We start from the raw sequence: 22,119 nt of genomic DNA, 5'->3' as shown, positions 1-22,119 counted from the left end.
ATTTTTTTTTTTATGTAATATGTATAATACGTGTATAATAATGTTTACAAATTTCTTAACTCTTATTAAAGTACTAAACTTTGGTTAAAACTTATTTTAAGTCGATACACATTATTTAGCACATTTCAAATACTTTTGTTTGTACAAATAAATTGTTCTGGTAATTTTATATATTGTGAAAAAATTTTAATGTTTAAATTATATTGCAAAAGTAGGACGAAATTATATTTATATTTTTTATTAATATTGCGCGTTTTAATATTGCTCAAAATAGGGTCGATTATATAAATAAAGCATATATAAATTATCGCATAACTCCATACACATTCTCAGTTTTAATTTCTTATATGACGCAACTTATATTTTTTTATATCAGGACATCACATATGGTCGTATAGAGTTTACATGTAATAATTTTTATGAATACTTTAAATTAGTTTTTAAAGAAAAATATTGAAAGATATATTTACGCGAGAAATGAATAATCTGTCAAAAATTTCTTTTGTGAATATTTTCACGATACGGCGAAGAATTATGTTGGATAATAGCAATATACATACTCGTATGCATAACATTATACCACATATGCAGTACATATAAAATATAGTATCCGTACATACATACTATATATATAAAAAAACATATATATGTATGTACAAACTATATTTTATATAGTTTATAGTTACGTGCTAAATGTTAGATAAATATACAAAATATATATATACATGATATATTTATACTAAGCATTTAAATATATTCCTTGCAATCGAAAACCGTATCGTGATAAATTATGATATCATTGTCAGAGCTAAATTAAAATTAAATTATCGACAAACTATTATACAAATGTTTATACATAAGCTGGAGATTCTCCAGCTCGCGCCTCAGCTGCTGGTTCTCGTGTTCGAGGAAAGCCGCTCGGATTGCGAGGTCGTCCTCCTTGGCTCTCCGAGCCTCCCTGGAACGCTTCGCTGCTTCATTATTTTTCCTTCGCCTTTCCCAATATGCAGCGTCTTTCTCATCGACGGTACTAGTAGGCAATCCAGGACTCTTGGACACTTTGCGCGCTTTAGAATTCGACGGATTCGTTTGCATGCTCTCGAGCATTTTCTTACGGAACATCGCGTACCTCTCATCCGAGTTATGATCGTAGGGAAGGCGCGCGATGTGCGTTAAGTTCTTCTGATAGGCCTTGAAAGGTCTCGGCGCTTTCTTCCCCTGCGATGATGTTATCAATGCCACATCCGTAGACGTCGAGCACTCTGTGTGTGTTGGTGTGTGTGCTGGCAACGAAATTGTTCTTTCGGCTTCATTGTGCATCAGAAGTGGCACATACATTGGCATCGCTATTGGAATTTTCGCGGTTTCGTTCGGAAGTACAGGTTGCGATAGCTGCTGAAGTGTCGTCATCGTTACGCCCGGGGTATCGCACATATTTGTTAATGTCGCGTTATGTTTCAATTGGATACTATTTTCGTAGTAGTCCACAGATTCAGTCTTCGGAGAATTTGACTCGGAATATGGCGACAACATGCTACTACTACCACCCTCGACGGACAGTCCATCTCCTTCGTCTCTCTCACCCTGTTCATCCCTCTCCTTGACATTTATTTCGTCACATCGCAGTTTTTTATTTCTAGCCTGCGATAAGTCAATAGTTTGGTTCATTATTTCGCGTATGTCAGACGACACACGATTCACGTCGTTCTTCTTGCGTAGATCCATAGCAAACATGGTTAAGTCTAAGCCGTCCTTTTGCTCAGTCGAGTATGGATGCTTTCCGCAGTCTTGTTTATAATTGGTCATAATACCGTGAATCATTGTTTGTAATTAGCTACAAAAAGATTAGAAATTATTAATTATTAGTTCAGGTATTGCGTATATGTGTGCCGAATGAGAAAATTGTAAAAAATTGAAGGATGTACACTAAAAAATATTTGAAACTTTAAATGATCTGTTATATTAACATAAAGCTTGTCAAGCCATTTTCAATAAAATCCTAATCATTTCCGTAGTCATTCAAGTGCCAAATACAAATGCAACTGCTAATGCAAATAAAAAGAGTAATAATATATTTTATTCCACTGATGTATTCTTCATATTTCGCCAGCATAATAAAGTACAAATTATGCAACACTAAATATAAAAGCAGTTCAAACTATTAATTTTGTTCATACTTATTCGAAAATCCATACTGTTCAAATAATTCGAGAGAGAATTCTTTCTTTATATTTAAGATATAATAAAAATTAATGAATCGTCTGAGTAACTATTACCAATATAATTCCATGATTATAAATTTTCCGTGCAATATCTATTTATTAATTTTATTTTATTTACACGATATACACCGGTAAATTTATTGCTCGGAAATCTTGCGCGTGCCACGTATTGATGCGGCGTTTACACTCGACTTTTGTCGTCCTTCTTTAACGCCTCCTCGTCAAGTTGACCAATGATTCGAGGCCGTTTAAGAAGAAGGCGTGGCGGAGACTTGTGGAAGGGAATTCTTATCAAAATGCGTGCGACAGCGTCCCAGACATTGATAAATGACTGAACTTCTTCTCTTTTAATAAAGCTTTCGATCTATTCGTTACACGTGAAAAAAAAACCCTCGGAAATGTCTAAATAATTCACTAAATTCACGTTTCCCATATACTTATTCATAAAATGATATTAACGTGAGAGAATGCAGTCCAGATATGTATGACTTAAAAATGTACGAGCGATAACGAGAAAGCATATGTTGTAGATCACACACATAATTGTAAAGCATAATTAGGTCCGTTAGACAAGTTATTCCGTGTCAAATAAATTTATGTAAGATACTTTTTATTTTTTTCTTACATTATTAGAGACAGATTCGACTTACGACCGAAATGATTAGAATTCTATTGACTGCGGTTTAACACGTGAAGAAAGTACATCTCCTTCGAAAGAACAATTTAAAATAATATAAACGATTGAGAGAGTTATGTATAAAATATCAAAACCGTTTTTATTTATATATACACATTACATATCGTCGAATTTAACCATCAAACTGTGTTGAAAAAGATCTGTTGAAAAGTTAGAAACGATTTTGATATTTTATATACATAACTCTCTCAATTGTTTAAATTTTTTGATATACATATATATACATAAATAAGATCTTTGAAAATTCTATTTTTAAAGTTTAAAAAAGTGCAAAATTAATATCATTCGATGGAATTCCATTGCAATTTGTAAATACGCCTACCTAATAATCCAAGTTTAATCCAAGGTTACCACTGGTAGCACAACACTACCATAATGCCAATACGTTCGTTTCCTTATTGTTATACTCGATTATCGCGATCACGATTACTTTAATGTGAAACTTAGGAAAAGCGACGGGATTTTGAACCTCGACGTAAGATGTTTGCTAGGCAAATCTCTAACTCCGTCTAGTGTCGGTCGGGGTTGGAGAAGCTTTATATAGCTCACCCCTTGAGGCCCTAAGCGTGCTTCTTAGGAAAAGTAGTGGGGAAACTATACAACCTGTTGGTTAAATGTCACGTGCCTATTCTATCATAGGCAATTTCCAAAACGTTTGAAATAACACACGATAACGCTTACGAAGGGGCATTTCCACAGTCTTATTTTGCAATATGATTTATTTTATTTCCTAATATTTTCTTATATTTATAACACATATATTTATTTTGCAAAACCTATTAAAAATTTATATACTGAAAGAAAAGATTCCCTTCTGTCTTTGCTAGAGACAAATAAGTGTGTGTGCTGTTTTCTTATTTTCTTTTTTATAAATTATAAATATATAATATAATATAATAGATTATAATTAAAAAATCTAGTACCGCACACTTATGTTGTCCGCATGATTTGCTGCGTATACTATACCATGAAATATTAATGCGCGCAGAGGATTATCGATATTATATTTGGAAATCGATTAGACGATGCAACATGTTTATCAGAAACAATTGATTCAAGATGATAGCGACAATTGAAAGAAAATACTTCGAGAGAGAAACGAATGGAAGTTTATAATTAACTTCAAATTAAATTAAATATCCAGTCTAAGAAAAGAAAAAAATATATTATCTAAAAATATTAAATCTTTATAACTTGCTAAATAAAAATAAATTAATGTCATCTCCAGCGTGGAATTCACCGCAAAGTTGTTGAACACGGGCAACAAGACCCGGAGCACGTTCAGTCGCGGTCTTCACGGCGCACCGCCGTGGTGCGCCGTGGAATCGGAGATCGACGCGGCGACCGCGGCATGGAACGTGCACGCGACGAGGACGACGAGCAACATGGCTCTCCAAAGTGTCGTAGACCCGACATATTGTCGCACGTGTTGGTGGTGTGTATTCGCGCGATTTCGAACCCCCCAATTCCTCCTGAACTGTTTCAAACGTATATTAAAGAATATTATGTATCTTGTGTATATTTTGATTAATCTAATCGCACGACTTAGCTATGGCTAATGGAAACTAACGCATAAATTAAGCTTTTCAAGATATTAGCGTTTCTGAACATCGTATATCTGAACATCTAGATCTGAAGATAAGTATTCTTATCTAATATCTTTCCGTTCTTCTCTCTCTTCCCGAATTTCACACAAGAGTAGCGAGAGTTCACTATTATTTATATATCGTATATAACATCAGCTCTCTCCGATAAAATTAGTAAGAGTTTTTCTAAATATTCATTTTAAACTTGACGTTTTATTACAAATATTTCCGCAAAATATCGATACATTCAAATGTATTGGAGAATCGACACATATTTAAAAATATAAACATCCAGTTAAGAAGAAAGCTACCAGAGCTAAGGGAGCTTACGCAATATTTATTAAATTGAATTAGAAATACGTGGTTTGCTAAGGCAAAGAATTGTACCTAACAAAATTCACACGAATAATGTTATTAGTCAACTAAGTTCCAGTCCCCTGACCGTTTAACGGCGTTTTGCTTAATTTCATTGTATTTCATATACGGTCGTATCTCACTTATTTTTATATATTTTGTAGAAATATTTTTTTAAATATAAGTAAAAGTATATATTTTTTACCAGAGCTTGAAACAATATTCAGTTTTAATAAAATACGTAATTCAAGATATTTAATACATGCAATTTTCTCATGTTTCTGTTTGTCACGTGCATATGTAAATATTGTTTAAAATAACATTATAAAAATTTACATAGAATTAGCACATGTAGTACGCAAAAATAATGTTGCAAAATGATATAAAGTACAAGATGAAGATTTTGATTATTCTGAAACCAACATGATTTATGACCAAAAGAATTTCTGCTTGTCAACGTGATTGATGACCTGAAGGATTAACTTTGTGTATTTTACGCAAAAATTATCAAAGTTGACAAATAGGGTCGGCAGAGCTCAAAGGAAACTTTCAAAGGAAATTTTGAAATTTTTTCCCAAGGGAGCTATGAAAACGTAATTTCGTTATTATAGGTATTTTTCGTGAAAAAATTGTTTTGTTTCGTAATATCAAGTCCGTTTTTCATAGGATCTATTTTTCATAATTCTTTTACATTTTATGGATCGTAAATCATCACATTAGAAATTGATCCCTTTTACGTCCATAAACAACACGTCAATGTCAGAATATTTCAGAATATATTAAGAGAGAAGTAAATCACAGATCACAATGAAAGAAAAAATAAATTAGATAAAAAAAATTCTTTCATTTTGAAACATATTCTATCTAATACTGATTAGAACAAACAAGAATAACTACTTAAGAGACATTTTCAACATTAATAATAAGCAGTAAATTGAACCGAACAAAAATCAATAAAAGTTTCAAGTTGACAGCGCATATTCACATATCTCTCTCGTTGCAAGAAACAATCGCAGTTTCGTATTATAAAGTTAATGGTTTTAACACATCTATATATCGTTGATCTTTTATCCGCGATTTTCATTAATGTTAAAAAAAGAGGATTGATAGACAAATAAGAAAATGATAAATAAAAATCCTCAGTGAAGGAATACAGTTATTCTCAATACGACGACGGCGACGTCTCATTATGTCGATGTCTTGCGATCACGCCAAATTTAGTCGTCCATTCTAGGCTCCAGTCGAAGCTTGTCATTCTTATAAAGGCACCCCCGCGTTCAATTCACCGCACCGCCTCCTTTCTTATGTATACAAATTTTTGCTCTTTTGGCTGCATAACCCACATTTCTATGGTGCCCGTGAAACGGCCGCAACCCGTTATTTGCGATTTTTCCCGTGATCGCCGGTCCCGGCGACGGATGAATGCGTTCACCATTTGCATCTGTCGCACGCTTACAGGCGTACAGGCAAACGTAACGGTATCGGATGGACGCCGCATATCCATCCCATCGCTTTCCTCGAAACGTCTGGGTCGTGAATAGCCAGATGCACCGTTGACGCCGGTTGATAGTTTTCTCAGGATATCTTGCTGAAATGGACATCATACTTTCTTAGATCTTTTAATGCTGACGATGCTATCGCTAGCAAATAAATTGCGTCTATAAAAATACTTCAGCAATCTATGATGCATTAGATTTAGGCATTTTTATTCTTAATACTTTCAAGATAATCCGATAATTCTCGAATATTATAATGTACGTTGTATTGTATACTATATACTATACGTCGTATGTTATATTGTAACCAAATACAAATTCCATAAGATAACTGCGTGCTTCAGTCACGTAATGTTTACGTGATCCGTCGTTATCACTCGTTCATGGGCTGATCGACGCAATCGTGGCTCGCGATGTTGACTCATTTGTGTGTGATCCATTGTTGACTTTCTAATTAATCTGTAATATTATTTGACAGAAATGAATGACAGATCAAAATTTCAACCCAATATTCACATTTTTTAATTTGCATTCTATTTATCTTTTTAATCGAAGTTTTAAAATATAAATATTAATAAAAATTTACGTTGACACAAAAGACTTGTCTTTCTAATTCGTATCCAAATGATCAAAACTAAATAAGAGGCTTATATATCACATGTAGAGCGAGAAAATTATACAATACAAATTATATCTCTTTGTGCTTCGCACAAACATTCAACGTTGAAAGGGCTATCTACAGTTTTATCGGCCTTTTAATGCTAGTAAAGTGATTATCTTTGAGCTTGAATCGGTTCTTACGTAAAAGTAAAAATTAGATGTATCTCCATGTTTGCTTTTTTGATAATCTGAATTGTTTATATTTCAAGAGAAAAGTCGAACAAAAAATTTATACAATTAATTAGAGAAGATGCCATTTCCAGTCGAACTGGATCTTGGTAGCCTAATAATAATATTTTTGTGTGAAAATTTGTATAGAAGAGACGTGGGCTATATGGCTCTATAGGGATATATTGCTCATGTGCATTTTCTGGTATTTATCTTGAGAAGAATGATAGATAAAAAATCGCGAACTGATATTTTTAGAATCTAAAAGAACCATTTCGAGTTATTTTATCCACTAATCCTTTCAAAATAACCTTTTTCCAACTCGGTAAATTGCGTGCCGATTGTTGGTCTTAAAATTCAGTTTTTGTTGGAATACTAAATCCTAAGCTTAAATAAATAATCGATTTAATGAGGCATGCGAGACACATGCCTCAGTGGTCGAATTGATAAAGATGCTTATCACGAATTGTGGCGAGATGCCCATTCGAACCCTGGCTGGAATATTTTTCGCAATAAATTCTTTACAGTAAAGTAATTTAATTTAAGAAGGATACTTATACCAACATAAAAAATTAAATCGATTATCGATTTATGTGGATTTACGAAAACTACAGTGTTTAAAGACCGACAAATAATCTGCACGCAGTTTGCTGAGATGAAAAGAATTAACGAAATTTTAATATTTAGCTACCAAGATCTAGCCCGATCAAAAATGGCAACTTCTCTAATTCAAAATTCATATCGGTCCAGTTTCACTTATTAAAAAATTTATAATTTATAAATTCAATTTCTCAAATACAAATTAAGTCAAATTTGAAATGAATTATAGATTTACTACATTTTTTCCCTATATATCTTTCATTTATACGAATATTATTTATACGAATCTTGTTTATAATGATCACATAATTATCGTCGTTAATAAGTATAATGTTATACCAAAGCGCGAATATATAATTTTTGTTGTACTACTTCCTGTTTAATATTATTTATACGCAATATTTTGTTAAATTATTTTACTTAAAAGTAATTAAATTAGCGAGAACATTATATAGAAGTAACAATTTGTAACAATAATGCATACAATGCAAAAATACATTAATCGTTGAAGGCGTGGTCTCTCAGGTTGGTCATTATCCTCGCAGACTACTCTATCCTTTAGTGACCTTTAATATTTTTTTCTTTCATATTTAAATTAGTTTGTTTTTCGACTTTTCGGAACTTTTGAAAGAAGGAAACTGGCTCATTATCACAAAGAGTCACAGAAGGGGAAGGGGTGAATAGGTTATTTATTTTTTCGATTTATCTTTCTTGCTACCAAAACTTAGTTATTCAAGATTTACCTTACTTTCTCTCAATGGTGCTTTCATGCGTTTATTTTCCGAAAATTCTTTCGTTACTCATTTTCTTATTACATCTGGCGACACGCCCTTGCACTTTGAAGATGGACTTTACTTCTAAACATGCTCTTTGTTCGGTCGATGAAGATGGATCTCCGCGGCATGTGAATATTGGGCGTACCCGAAACGTTATACTCTCTTTAAGATGTACTTCGCGATATATTAGCACATATTGAGAATATTATTTACGTTGAGAGACCTGCCTAGAAATTTAAAGACTTATAAAAATTATTATACAATAACAGCGAATTTCATTTAATGCTTAATATAATTGATTTTACGATTTTTATATTGTCATCCATATTTTCATAAGCATGCCCGCAAAATTAAACTCGCCAATATTGATAGAAGTATTAATTTATGAATTAAATAATTTGACCAAAAATTATATGTATAAAATAGCGGGGCACAGCTGGGCATATGTGACATAAAAAGAAATACTTTTGATGTGAGGAAAAGGAAATAGTCGAATTGCAGAATTTTCGGAGGGCAAAGATTACCCGGTGTCAGGTTACTAAGCCGCGCGGCAAAGAGTTAAGGCACAATCGTACGACAGCATGGAAAATGTTTACTCCATTTGTTTGAGAGGCTTTTGAAAGCATCGTTGGTTATTTGAGGACTCGTGCATTATAAATTTTCTTTCGATTTTGTTGGATCAACACGACGATTTATCTCAAAGATTCTTTGTGCGCGCCCTTATTTGAAACATTTTCGTATTTCAAGGAGAACTTTTATCTCGAATACACACTCGCGCATTTATTTAGGATGCCTGTCTAATTATGCAGCATTTCGGATCTATTGTCACTAAATTCTAAATGAATCGCATTTTTCGATTCACATCAGTGATGAATATTGACCGACAGTGCTCGGAACAATAACGCAATTTTACTTGGTTGTGTGTAAATAGTTAAAAGTATTGCTAAGAAGTTAACTATTGTTAACAATCATTAATCACAGGTGACCATGTAATTTAGTCTTTTAAATATGTTCGTAAAATATCCAAATATCTTGTGCGATACTTAAACCTCAAGGGCAGTTATGAACTATTCTTAATAATGTATCGAAAGCCATTAAAAATGTATTAAAAATGTTTTAATTATACATGTATAATAATAATGCTCAGATTTTATATTCTTTTTCTTACTTTTACTATCATTATCTGCTGTTTAAATGTTTAAATTGACCAAGCGGCGTTTGTAGCCCTCAAATGTCAAAAGAAAAAAAGGAGTTCGCACATTTACTATTTGCGAATATGCACCGTCAGCAAATATTTAATTTGGCTGATTTTTACCTGACGATTCGATACACGTAAAAAGAGAATTATTATTATTATTATTTTTTTTTTCCCCAAAAGAAAGAAGTCGTTAGAATTCAGGCCAAAGTTAACGTTAGTTAGTGTAACTTGTAGTGCAACTAAAATATGTAAAGAACGTTTCAAACAATTTCGACAGTAAAAAAGGGATAATTAATAATACTGAATAGAAACCTTTTTTTATGCTGATATAAACTATAATAAAATATGAATAAAAAAAATATAAAGGGCTTGAGAAATGATTTTCATGATTAATTTAAAAAAATTGCGTTAGTTCAACGAATTCCTGCATAAATAACACACACACAATGACGTCAACTGTATTTTCCGCAAAATAGAAAGAACAGATATTACGGAAATGTAATGAAACATTCTGGTATATGTATGTCTCGTGGCGCTATTATTATCCCCTGGGATAGCCTCTCTTGGGATATTCTACAACAGGTTCTCATTTTCACATAATATATCTGATTAAAAATATCCCAATTAAAAGAAGAACGAATATAAAGAAAAATTTCTTTCAGACATTTTCTTTTAAATAATATCGATATTTAATATTATAGAAAAATCTGCGCATTTACAATACAAGAATTATTTTATGTATCTTTAAGTGTAATGTAAATTCGATTGGACGATCAAAATGCAACTTTCATGCATAGTACTTTAAACAAAATTTCTAAAGGTTTCAGGTTGAGAGCCGATCTTTTCCAAATATCAAGATATTGGTCAGCATGTCATATGGTTGTTGGTCGATGGCCGCGTGGGCGAAGGTTGCAGATGCGCGACGGCCAACCCCTCCGTAATAATGTTGGAAAAGCGGATGCTGTGTCACAACCCTTTTCTCATTCCCCATCCCGATAGCGGAGCCATTGTCCATCCACCGTTACAATAACGAGCCAGGTAACGGTAAATGCGCAGTGGGACTCCGAAAGTGTGTCAAAGGACCGCAATTTTCAGCACTAATCTCTAAACCGTGACGTCCCGAAAATTGCTTTCGACGTCGCGCTCACGCGGGTGACCTATGTTGATCGATTGTGCAAAATCGAAACATCTTGATCATCACACTCTCAACGATATCTTTAATACGCATTAAAAATTCGTACTTAAGATTCAGAAAATTCTCGTAAATATTATAGTCATTCCTTGATATACGATCAACATAATGCATTCCCATAAATTTATTATTAAATGTCAAATTTTCTAAATCGTAAAATTTTCAAGGAATAAGATAACTTCATATCGTATCTTATCAGGGATATACCCCGTCATTTCCGTGGCTGTTCAATGATTACGCAACGACGCATTTTCAAAATTAGAAACGCGGTTTTTGTGTCTGAAACTGATTTTTATGGTACAGTTGATGTATTTTTCTTTACAGAAATTACCTCAATTTTGCTAAACACAGTCAGACGCAGTGTTGGTGACAATTAATAATTATTTAGATACATGTGGCAAATCGTATTTTCCACGCACGCATTTTATCTTAACGCCAGGTGTATCTCGCAGTCGTCCATTCCTGCAGAGCACTATATTATGTTCCTGTAGATTGTGGCCCATTCCTGAAATAATTTAATCCATGTAAACTTTTTAACGCGAACTACGCGACGCCCCAAGTTTCTAAACGGTAATAACTCGCTTATATCGAATGCAGTATTGTTGCAAGCACGAATTATGAATCTTACCGGGAACATATGCCGTCATTTCTTTGCCGTTCGATAATCTCACAACGACGCATTTTCGATTTGCGGAGTTAGGCTTCTTTGGCTTTTTAATGACGGTTTTTAAAACTACGCCCTTCATAAATGGTTGGCCATCGAAAGGATTCTTCGACGGTTTGCGAGGTTTGTACGACCTACCTCTCCTATGCATTTGCCATAATGTGCTTCCAAATCTGATCTGTCCCAATCCTGTGGATCAGTATAAATAATCAACGCAATCGTAATCGGAGAGATGAAATATATAATTTAGGCAAAAAATAGACCGTATTGTGACTATCGAAAAATACTTCTACAATTGTTTTATGTCTGTTTTCATTTTCAAATATAAGCAATACTGATTTTAATAATTATTTCGCACAAATTTCCACAATTTTGAAATCATACAAAAACAGCACCGATTATTAATATATTGTTAGAAATGTAGATCAGTGATCACGCAGATTTTCGTGTCAATGACCCGTCGTTGTTAAGACGTGAGCGGCAAGGAGAGAATAACAGGCGTCGACACGAAAATCTGACCGAAAACTGCATCTGATGCCAACTTCCAATCTAGAAATCTAGATGATAAGCATAACTGTTTTCCCTTTGGAGAAATATTACGAGATGAATAAAATAATAATTAAATAACATCGAGAAATATTTCAGGTAGAACGATGCAACGAATTGCGAAATATCCAGATATTTTTTTAGAGTTATTATGAACAAAAAGATGAAAAAATGGAATTGGCAGTGGAATGCTAGAGAACCTAAACTTTTGCAAACAATCTAAGAACATGAGAAAGGAACAAAAAAGCCTTTTCTCTGATTACACTAAGAAATAATGAAGAATGAATATGCAATTATTTTCAATGGAACAGCTTTCTTTCAAACGTGCACACATGAAATAATATGATTATCTATATGGCAAATAGAAATCAGAAGGGACACAATTATCTTGACGTCTTTTATCATTTGTCACATTTTACAAAATTCGCTAAATAGCAAGATGCCAGTAAAAAATATCAGTAAAAATAAAAATAAAATTACTCGTGTATCATTATATAATTTTAATAACACTGTTATGTCAATTAAAGTCATGACAAATTTATTCGTGGTTCATAGTTGTTCTAATATAATTCTTGCAAATTTAATCCATGTGATTTTAAAAATTGATTTAACTTTCCAAAAAATGTGCATCAGGTTAACTTGAAAAACTTTATACAGAATATAATGAATCTTTAACTTTTATATAATCATATATAAACATATTTTTTTATAATTATTGATCTTTTTTTCATCGTTTTTTCTTTAATAAATTTAAGACATTTGCTTTTAGCGCGCAACATCATCGGTATGTTTGGACAAAATAAAATACCTTCGGAGAAAGAATATCGTGATATTTGTCAAATTCTCACGTATTCAAAAGATTACCTAAAACGAGTATCGTATGACAGCACACTTTGCAACAGGGATGCTCGTTACGAAGTGATCAGTTTTCGAAGATGAAAGCTCCGGAGGTGACGTGACAATTTTAGAGTTGCATTTACGGAGCCGTGACATCCCGCGATTAACCAAGGCCGAAAGAATGTTACCATTGTTGATCACTTCGACTGACCACCGTCCGTCAATACGACAGATGTCCGGCAGTCCATAGTGACTAATCCGTCCTAACTCCTCCTACGTTAGGAAAGGCTATTATGTTCGAAAGGCAAACCCTTTTCTCATAGATGAATGCGCAAGATTATATTGCGAAAGTTTTGGACGTCGGTTGCACTTTGTTGCATCGTTATAATGTCGCAAATCCTTCTCTTTTCCCCAAAAGATTGTCTTCTTACGATTTTGCGACTAAAGAAATGCGGACGGACACAAGAATTCGTCTCTTCATCTCTAGACGTAAGAATTATATCATAAAATTTGGAACTAATAATTAATATTTGTGGTACGGTGAATTAGTATTTGTTACATCAAATTAATTCGAATTGCGTTTGAAACCCAAAATTTGAATGCAAAGTATCTGTAAGGTCAACATAGGCGACATGCGACTTGAATTCTTCATTAAAAATTAATCTACCTCACGCAGTTTGAAGAAGAAAATATATATTATTTTTCTTTTTATTTGTGTAATTTCCTTTCTGCAAGATGTTTGTATACGATTAAGCATGAAATAATTCAATAGCACGAATAAAAAGTTGAGAAATAGAGAAAAATATTAAAAATAGTTGATTTTCGTAATGCAAAAGCTTCAAATGATTAAATTAACGAAACGCAGGATCTTTAATTCTGATAAGGCGTTGTTTGCGAACGCTCTCTCACGAATGCTCTCATGAATGGGTCATGGACCTAACTCGCCATTTGTAGGGTTGCGAGAAAAGCGGAAAGGGGGAAACCAGGCGAGCATCGGGTCCCACAGTGACAACTGGTCAACCGCAAATGGACACGTCACACCCCTCAATTCCCAGCGATTCTCGCTAGTGGTCACAAGGGCATCGTCTTTACGCAGCGCGAGCCCTTTCTTGCCAAGTGGACGAATAGAATCCCTTTTGGTATTTTGGAGATCTCTGTCCACGGGGATCAAAGAGGTGAGGGCTGCGCGTATTTTCGCAGCGCAGAAGAATGCCAGACGCGATGGGAAATCTAGCCAACTTCCTCGATATTCGACCACTTCTTTTGCAGAATCCAGATCCAAGCAGAAAATCGCGGAGATACGTATCTATAGGCGATTATAGATGGTTCGGAGAGGACCAATCTAGTCATAACGCATAAGAAATATATATACCTCTAACGTTTCACTCAATTTCACGTAAATAAGTCATCAAACTACTAATCTTGATTTTTATTTTCACGTCTTTTATGTGGATTAAGAGATTCAGGCGCGTTTAATTTAAATTCATACTTTTCATATAATTCAAAGCATACGTATTTAGTTTAACAAATAAAATACTAATTAATCTACTATGATAAACATTTAAAATATTACACATGATTTAAAAAAATCATAATTAGAAAAAATTTAAACAGATAGATATATCTTGTAATTATTCGAACAATAATTTTAAATAATCAAAAATAACGAATGTAATACTAAAACTAAATTTTTATGGAAAACGTTGTTGCAAAGTATTATCTAAAAACAAGAACGTGTGTTGTATACGCAGAAAAAAGAATATTCTTGATTTGAAAATATCTTTAGTTTCTGAAAAGTATATGAATGAGGTCATTTATATAGTTCAACCAAGAAGAAAATGTTGAAATAAAAAGTTGAAATTCTTATAAGAAGATTATAGATTGTTTCGTGTATAAGCAAGAGCACTGTAATCTTCTTATGAGAATTTCAGCATTTTTTCTTGGTTGAACTATATAAATGACTTTATTCAAGCAAGTTTTCTTCGTTTAACGCAATATAATTACATTTCAAGATTTCTACATTGAAACTGAAGATAATTTGAAATCAAGAATACTCTTTTTTTCTATATAGGCATAAAATAAACATTACATTTAGGGATGAGATTAGTAAAAAAAATGTTTAACATATGAAGAGTACAGGGGAAAACCAATCCAAGTCCTCTTTTTGTCGAAATCATGTTATCTTGTGGCATTTTCAAAGAACATGCCATGTGGCACTTTCATAATTCTCATCTGTTTAAACCACGAACAGTTACAATTTATCGGAAATAAGGCTGAAACATGTGCTGGGAAAAACGATTATAATCCACTCGCTTATGAGGAAGAGCCATAATATTAAACATACATTATAAACACTAATTGTAAGTAAACACCACACACATGCTGATATTCACTGCCACAGTATTATTTTTCAATTATCATTATTCAATAACTCCCCAGATTATATCTGGGGATATCAGATATCAGAAGATATCTGAGGCCCTGAAACTTAAAAAATTGCGTTTTTCTCAAATTACTCCAGATGGATATCGGTTGTTTTTCCCCTTGTACTCTTCATATAAGGGTCTTCATGCTTAACCCTACAAATGCTTTAAAGCATTCCTCTTCTCTTATCTTTCAGTGAAGAACGCTTTAAAGCATTTATAGTACAAATGGACTACAGCCATAACATATTTCTCTTTGACTACGGTCAACGTGACGCTACAAATGCTTCGAAGCATTCCTCTTCTCTCTTCCTTCAATGAAGAAAGAAAGAGAAGAAGAACGCTCCGTAGCCTCTGTCAACTGTCTTACAATTAAAGCTATTATTTCTCTCAATGTTAAACAATTTCCAGTAACACCAGAAGATGAAATAACAGTAAAAATTGACTGTTTATAATCAAAATATGTGAACATTGAAGTTACATTGAAAATACTTTCTGCTTAGAAGAGTTGAATTCCGTTATAAAATGAAAAACTATGATTATGACATACCTACATATTTAAAAATGTTATTACCTTGCAGCGCTGTGCTCAGACATGTCGTCGTGGCCCTAAGTACGTTTCCTGTTAATAGCAAGTAGATTTCAATTTATTGTTAAATAAACCGACATTATATGCAAGATTACCTTGGCTGTAGCTGTTCTCACAAAGCTTTGTTAGGCTACCACCTACAATTAATGAATAAAATGATCAGATTATATATAGCTAAAACTGAAACTGAAACGCTCTGATTATATATAAATAAAACTGAAAAATTTGAAAAAGATCCATTGCAACACAGTAACCCTCCTTTATTCAAAGTTTAAATTGGAGGTTAAGTAATCAAAGAAATGATTATATTGTATCGTGTAGTGATCATACCTTGGATGGAACTCGCTATGCAAGTCCTTGCTAGATTAATTACGCTCCTGGCTAGGAAATTCATGCCTAATGTAATAAATACACTTTTCCTACAGCAACTTAACCTCTGACCGAGTGTTGTTTAATCTATCTTTAACATACGATGATTCGCTATCGCCCTCTAGTGGCGAGGAAGCAACTATTACGTGAGCGAAAGTGTACATAAAGTAGGAATTTTATTTACCGATTTCAGATACATATTATGTATATGTAATTTTTTATTTTCACTTCTCGTTTCTGATATTTAATTCCATCTTATTTTGTTATATAAAAATATATTCTTTAACTGAATATTTATTTTTCCATATTACATGCTTGGATTCAAAAACTTTTATTAAAGCATTTATTTTTATAGTTTAATCATAACAAAAGATGCTTGATCGTTCGACAGAATTGATATTAGTCACTAGAATTGCCCGCATGTTGGACTTTGATCATAACATATACGCAAAAATATTATTAGGCATAAATAAAATATTATTATTAAAGGTCTAGTCCAACTGTTAAAAGGCGCATGTCACTATTTGTGTTATTTCATTTCACAAACGATCGAATTCCCAGACAGCACGCATGTCCAAAAGCGAGACATAAGACGTTTAAAAAACATCTTTTAAATGTTTTACGAAAAGAGGGCTAAAAGACGTCTTATGTCCCGATTTTGGGCATAATGCTGTCTGGGTTAGCTTATATCATACATTTATTATAAAAGCAAAAGTCTAAAAGAAAAAGAAGAAGAAAAATACGAAAATTTGATATTTTATTGTTATTGACGAAAAGACACATTTGACATAATAGTCATATATAGGTATAGAATTTTTCAGAAGCCAAAACAATCAATTTCATTTTTTTTTAATTTCTTAATTTTAGTATCTTAATTTGTTATTAATTTTAGAGCGCACAATTAGTTCATAATTCCGTTAATTTTATGTGCTTTTTATTTTACAAGTTGATTGATTTAATTTCCGAGAGGCTCACAGTTCACTCTCACTGTAATGAGAGAAAGGGAAGAGGTAAAAAAGGCACTGCGCGGGTTACTAAAAAATATAAAGTTTATTTAAAAGTCGCACGATATAAAGCTTGAGGGCGAGCCAATGTTCAGGGTAGGGCCAAGGTTGATAGAGGAAACTGAAGAATCATCGACGTTTTACGACGTCGCGTGCGTCGGGGTAATTGATCAGCCACGTCTTCACAATCCGTGGCCGTAACCGGCGCCGAGACCGGCGCCGAGACCGTGTCCTAGTCCTGCGCCGTATCCCAGACCAGCGCCGGCGCCGTAGCCGATTCCCGCACCGAGACCGCGGGCGCCGTATCCCGATCCGATACCGTAGGCTGGTCCTCCAACGGCTGCAACGCCGCCGTGTCCGAGTCCTCCCAGACTCGCGCCACCGTGTCCCAGACCGCCGGAGTAACCGATACGGTACAGAGGTGCGCTGGCGTATCCGTGGGACGCTACGGGCACGCTGTAGCCGTAGGCAGGTGCGGAAATGCCGTGGCCGTGACCCGAGGAGTAGGCCGGGGCAACGCCACCGAGATAACTCTGTCCGTAGCCTGAAATCGAAAGGGGCGTCTCGCGGGTGATCTCTGACAGAGATAAAATTATTCGCGCAGATCATCGAGCATCGGAAACCGATAGATACCTCCATAAGCCGGTCCCGCAATCAGAGCGTTTCCTAATCCTCCGTATCCTCCGTAACCCAGACCCAGCACGCCCCTCTTCTCCTGTTTCTTCTCTACCTGTGTCTCCTCACAATAAATTGGCATTGCCAGGCCGACAATGGCTAATACAAGCTGTAACGAATTCAAACACTGTATTAGGACGCAACGTTAAATACGCATTGTATTACACAGGTTTTATATTCTCTCACTATGTGGTCACGATTTCTTTCGGACGTAATCCGAAAAGAAAATATTTTCTTGTCCTCGGTTACCAACCTCTTATTATATATATATATATCTTTTAAAAGATATGAAAGATATAATATTTTTAAAAATATGCAAGACATAATGCACATGTAAAAAACCGTTGTACAATTTTGTCTACAATTCTGATGTCACACATCGTAGGGGAATTAACAAGCCGTATCAGAAATATATCTTGCAATCAATTCTATATCCGCGGGGCGCGTAATTAGAATCCGCCAATTACTCTTCCGAGGATATTCGGATACGTCTATATACAAGGTAGATCGGTACGAAACCCCTTTCGCGGACGTAACGTGACGATTCCGGTTACTCGGGGGAAAAATTAAAATTACTCACTATAGCGTTCATGGTGGCGATAATGATGTGGCGATGCGGAGATCACTACTAAAACTGATGCGGACCTCACGAGACACACCCCCTTTTATACCGGTGAAGTCTTTTCTCACAGCATTGCATCTCACCGAGACGAATTACACGTGTGTATCTTACATCTATACACGATACCCCGCTCACTCACACACATACGCACGTAAATAGAGATGTAGGATGTATAGGAGCAGTTAGCGGCGCAATAGTACCGCCGGCAAGAAGGTAGAGGTATACGCTATACGCGTGGCTAATACGCCTTTCTAAAACGATTTTTCTAGCGCACTCGTCACGAAAATTCTTTGTTAGAACCGCGCGATCGACTTGCGTCGGTGGGAATTAAAAATCGACCGATCAATCCCCCGAAGGAGGATCAATGCCGTTAGTCTGGATGTGATGTTTGCATTAACGTATAACCCCAAGAACGAGACGTTAGAGAGTTATCAGATTTCTCATAGAATTTCTTTCGTTGGATTGAATTAGAAGGGTTGAGAATTACAAGTAAGATAAGATCAAGCGAGCGATTTAATTATACTCAGTTTTCTAATTTCTTTTAATTCGTAGTACTGGATTCTTTCAGCAAAATAAAGTGGAAACTGGCATAAGTTTCATGATTTTCTCCGTATTAAGAAACTTAATCTTGTCATTTCTTTTTTTTTCAACTGGAAACTTTCGGCGAGTTTAATGAATTTTTACCGCATTGAAGATAATTAATCTTGTCATTTTAAAACTTCGAGATTTCATAAATCTTGGGACTTTCAAAGCGATCACCTTGATCACTTTGAAGGCAAAGCCAAGGTCAAATTTCTTGCTTGGTCAAATCCTTTTACTCCATTATGGACAAAATGATATTTCAAAAGAACAAGGAGTTACTTAACGCAGAACTCGAAGCCGAACTCGATACAATTAAACCCCATATGAATGCGAAAGAGATATTACATGACATCGCCGACATAACTATATTACTATATAATATGTATCTCTGGCGTATCTATTACATACATAGTATATAGGTATGTACATACTGTATATATAATTGTAATTTTCTCATTTTAAATATACGTATAACAATGTACGATCCATTAGTCTTCATTTTGACCCATTGCTACGATATGGCAACGTGCTTTTTCTGATCATCTTAAATTTCATACATGGCGAAACTTTCACCGTCGCACGACTCTGCGACGACGGTTTTCGGTTGCAGCGTTACGCAAAAACGTGGAGACATTTTTTCCGTCCAGTTCACCTCTTGCTGCAGTTCCTTTCTATGGCAACCTATATCGTATGTCACGTGATTGACGAAACAGGAAGAAGAGAGGGACGGGACGAGCAAAAAAAGTAACAAGGAAATTAGAACCGACCTTTGTTCTCAATTTAGAATCGACCTTTTTTGTCAGATTAAACAAAACATTGTCGAGAGATGAAAATAATATGAATGATATATTTCAATTATAATTATCTGCCTCTTTTAAGTCGTATAATATTGTTCGAAACAAATGACAAAAATTCCTTTTTGCGAGTAAATGGTGAAAAAAAAGAATTAATTGCTAAATAAACGGCGCCATACATCACTGTCCGCTGCAAGCGTTATCTTCCTGTTACTTCGACGGCACTTCGGATAATCGCCGTTTTACAAATGGTCTGCCATGAACTCGATTCGACAGCAGACCGTTATTAAATTAGCAGAAAAATTCTCGTTAATCATCATGGGAAATAGGGCAGGAAGTACACCCTCGAGCCTTCGAAAGGGCCATAAGTCCGGTAAGATCTTACGTCAGCGCGCACGATACCGCTCAGCGGGTTCGACGCACGTCATACAATAAAGCACGTCATATCGTTAATTTTCTACGGGGGGAGGAGAAGGGAGAAAGTTTGTACCGCATCAAAGGTCGCATGTGAACGATTGTTGCGTAAGCTAAGCACTATGAGAGGGTTGCACCGACACACCCCGTTTGACCAACGCTGGCCAGGCGAGAAATCGCGGCCATTGCGTCGGCAAGCCAGAGTTGGTCGGATCTGCACACAATGTATGTGCACTAGATGTAGGTGCTGATATTGATAAAAGTTTTGAATATATCTCTTGTTCTCTCCGCGCGTGCAACACCATATATCTGTTTTTTTTTTCTATGTTATGTTCTTGGATTTATAATGCCGTTGACTCAATTAATTCAATATCGCCTAAATGATGAAACATATTCTATTTTGTACAATACACCTCAACCGGAACCAATAAGAATTTCTAAATATACTAGCTAAGGAGCAAGAATATTTCTTGCTAAAAAAGATTGCGGATATTTTCTGTACATATTACATGACAAAAAATAATATTTTATTTTTTATAAAAGGCCCGAAATGCCCGCATTCTTCTTATCTATAAATTTTGATCGATTTACAGTATTCTCTCAGTGATATAGTTTGACGATTGCGTGTATCACATGATTCGCATATGAAAAGAGTGAACAGCGATTTCCTTAGAGAGTATACGAATGTTAGAATCCAATATCAATAAAAGATAAACTAAAACTTCTTTCAATAGTTACAAGATTCGAAGCAATAAAATGAAACGTACGGCCGAACGGCTGTTTCGGACTCAGAGAGAAACAGTCTTTTGCAGATTCTTATTGCGAAATGCACTCGGATCGCGTAATACCGATCGCGCGAATGCCGATAATGCGAAAATATGTCGACGATACAATATAAACGCGATGGCTGATAGTATATCAATGCATCTTATTACTACTCGCAACGGTAGTGTAAAATTAGATTTAATTGTTGGATATAAAAGGGCAATCAATGATCAGATCGTACAAAGTCCGGAATTTTTCATTCAGCAAAACCAACTGGGTGATTTGTTCATAGCAAGCGTGACTGACGTAATTTTCTGGTATTTATCAATAACATATATCTGCAACGCATTCATATATTGTATATGTGTGTACGTATAGTATACATATATTGCGTTACATTAATATTCATATATATTTACCAATTTCGAAAATATATTATAATATTATGTTATATTTCATAATTAACTACATTTAATTATTAATTAAATATATTAAATATAATTATATATGGTAATTAGTAAAAATAACACAAAATAATAGATAAAATGTAGTAACGCCATGTACCAAAAAATTCGATATTATATTCTTATCTTATCGAACAAAACAAAACACCAATAAAAATCAATTGGAAAAACCTGCAACTAATTGTATTAAAAATGTTATTTATAGAGTAATTAATTAATTTCTTATTATTACAATTACTATTTAAATATTATTTAGTTTACTATTTAATATAATGTTGTGTAGATAAGATTTTGCTTATTAGCGTTATAATAGCAAAAAAATCTGTCGTAATAATTCTTTCGTAATTAAACACTTTTTAAATTTTCTCTAAAATAATAAGTAATAATTTAACAAATATAAGCGATTGATAATTGAAAAGAAA

General features: G+C 34.3%; 2 protein-coding genes across 5 annotated transcripts in view; both read right to left on the bottom strand.

Annotated features, from left to right (window-relative positions):
* Positions 1-38: 38 nt before the first annotated feature.
* LOC143907356 (small ribosomal subunit protein uS12m-like) lies at positions 39-16,496 on the bottom strand. Of its 3 annotated transcripts, XR_013259834.1 has the most exons (7): positions 16,339-16,496; positions 16,104-16,145; positions 15,994-16,041; positions 11,578-11,802; positions 11,281-11,454; positions 8,527-8,786; positions 4,699-6,814 (listed from the first exon to the last, which is right to left on the bottom strand). XR_013259834.1 is itself a non-coding variant. In XM_077424087.1 (6 exons), the coding sequence occupies exons 1-5, from the start codon at positions 16,400-16,402 to the stop codon at positions 11,330-11,332; spliced, it is 504 nt and encodes a 167-aa protein (XP_077280213.1). In that variant the 5' UTR covers positions 16,403-16,496; the 3' UTR covers positions 4,699-6,814; positions 11,281-11,329. The 3 variants fall into 3 exon arrangements, 2 of the variants coding, with proteins under 2 accessions (XP_077280212.1, XP_077280213.1); XM_077424087.1 differs by lacking the exon at positions 8,527-8,786; XM_077424086.1 differs by lacking the exons at positions 11,281-11,454; positions 11,578-11,802; positions 15,994-16,041; positions 16,104-16,145; positions 16,339-16,496 and adding an exon at positions 39-1,834 and having other exon boundaries at positions 3,242-6,447; positions 6,644-6,814.
* Positions 16,497-17,408: 912 nt separating this feature from the next.
* Positions 17,409-22,119, bottom strand: part of LOC143907153 (uncharacterized) — a 63,835-nt gene continuing 59,124 nt past the window's right edge. The window contains exons 1-3 of one of the 2 annotated variants that reach the window (XM_077423706.1): positions 18,637-18,773; positions 18,015-18,165; positions 17,409-17,925 (exon numbers count right to left, since the gene is read on the bottom strand). In XM_077423706.1, coding sequence (XP_077279832.1) covers positions 17,564-17,925; positions 18,015-18,165; positions 18,637-18,648 — 525 coding nt within the window. In that variant the 5' untranslated portion in view covers positions 18,649-18,773 and the 3' untranslated portion in view covers positions 17,409-17,563. Of the gene's footprint in view, positions 17,926-18,014; positions 18,166-18,636; positions 18,774-22,119 lie in introns of those variants that run through there. The other variant, XM_077423704.1, reaches the window with a different exon arrangement.

Source organism: Temnothorax americanus, unplaced genomic scaffold (assembly GCF_048541705.1).
Source record: "Temnothorax americanus isolate GAGA-0224 unplaced genomic scaffold, ASM4854170v1 Scaffold8, whole genome shotgun sequence".
Taxonomy (NCBI): Eukaryota; Metazoa; Arthropoda; class Insecta; order Hymenoptera; family Formicidae; genus Temnothorax; species Temnothorax americanus.
The sequence above is the reverse complement of the archived record's forward strand: the minus strand, read 5'-3'. Positions and strand labels throughout refer to the sequence as shown.

What these genes read in the sequence shown, in the direction of transcription:
- LOC143907356 (XM_077424086.1), bottom strand. Translation starts at nt 1,821, where the DNA reads ATGATTCACGGTATTATGACCAATTATAAACAAGACTGCGGAAAGCAT.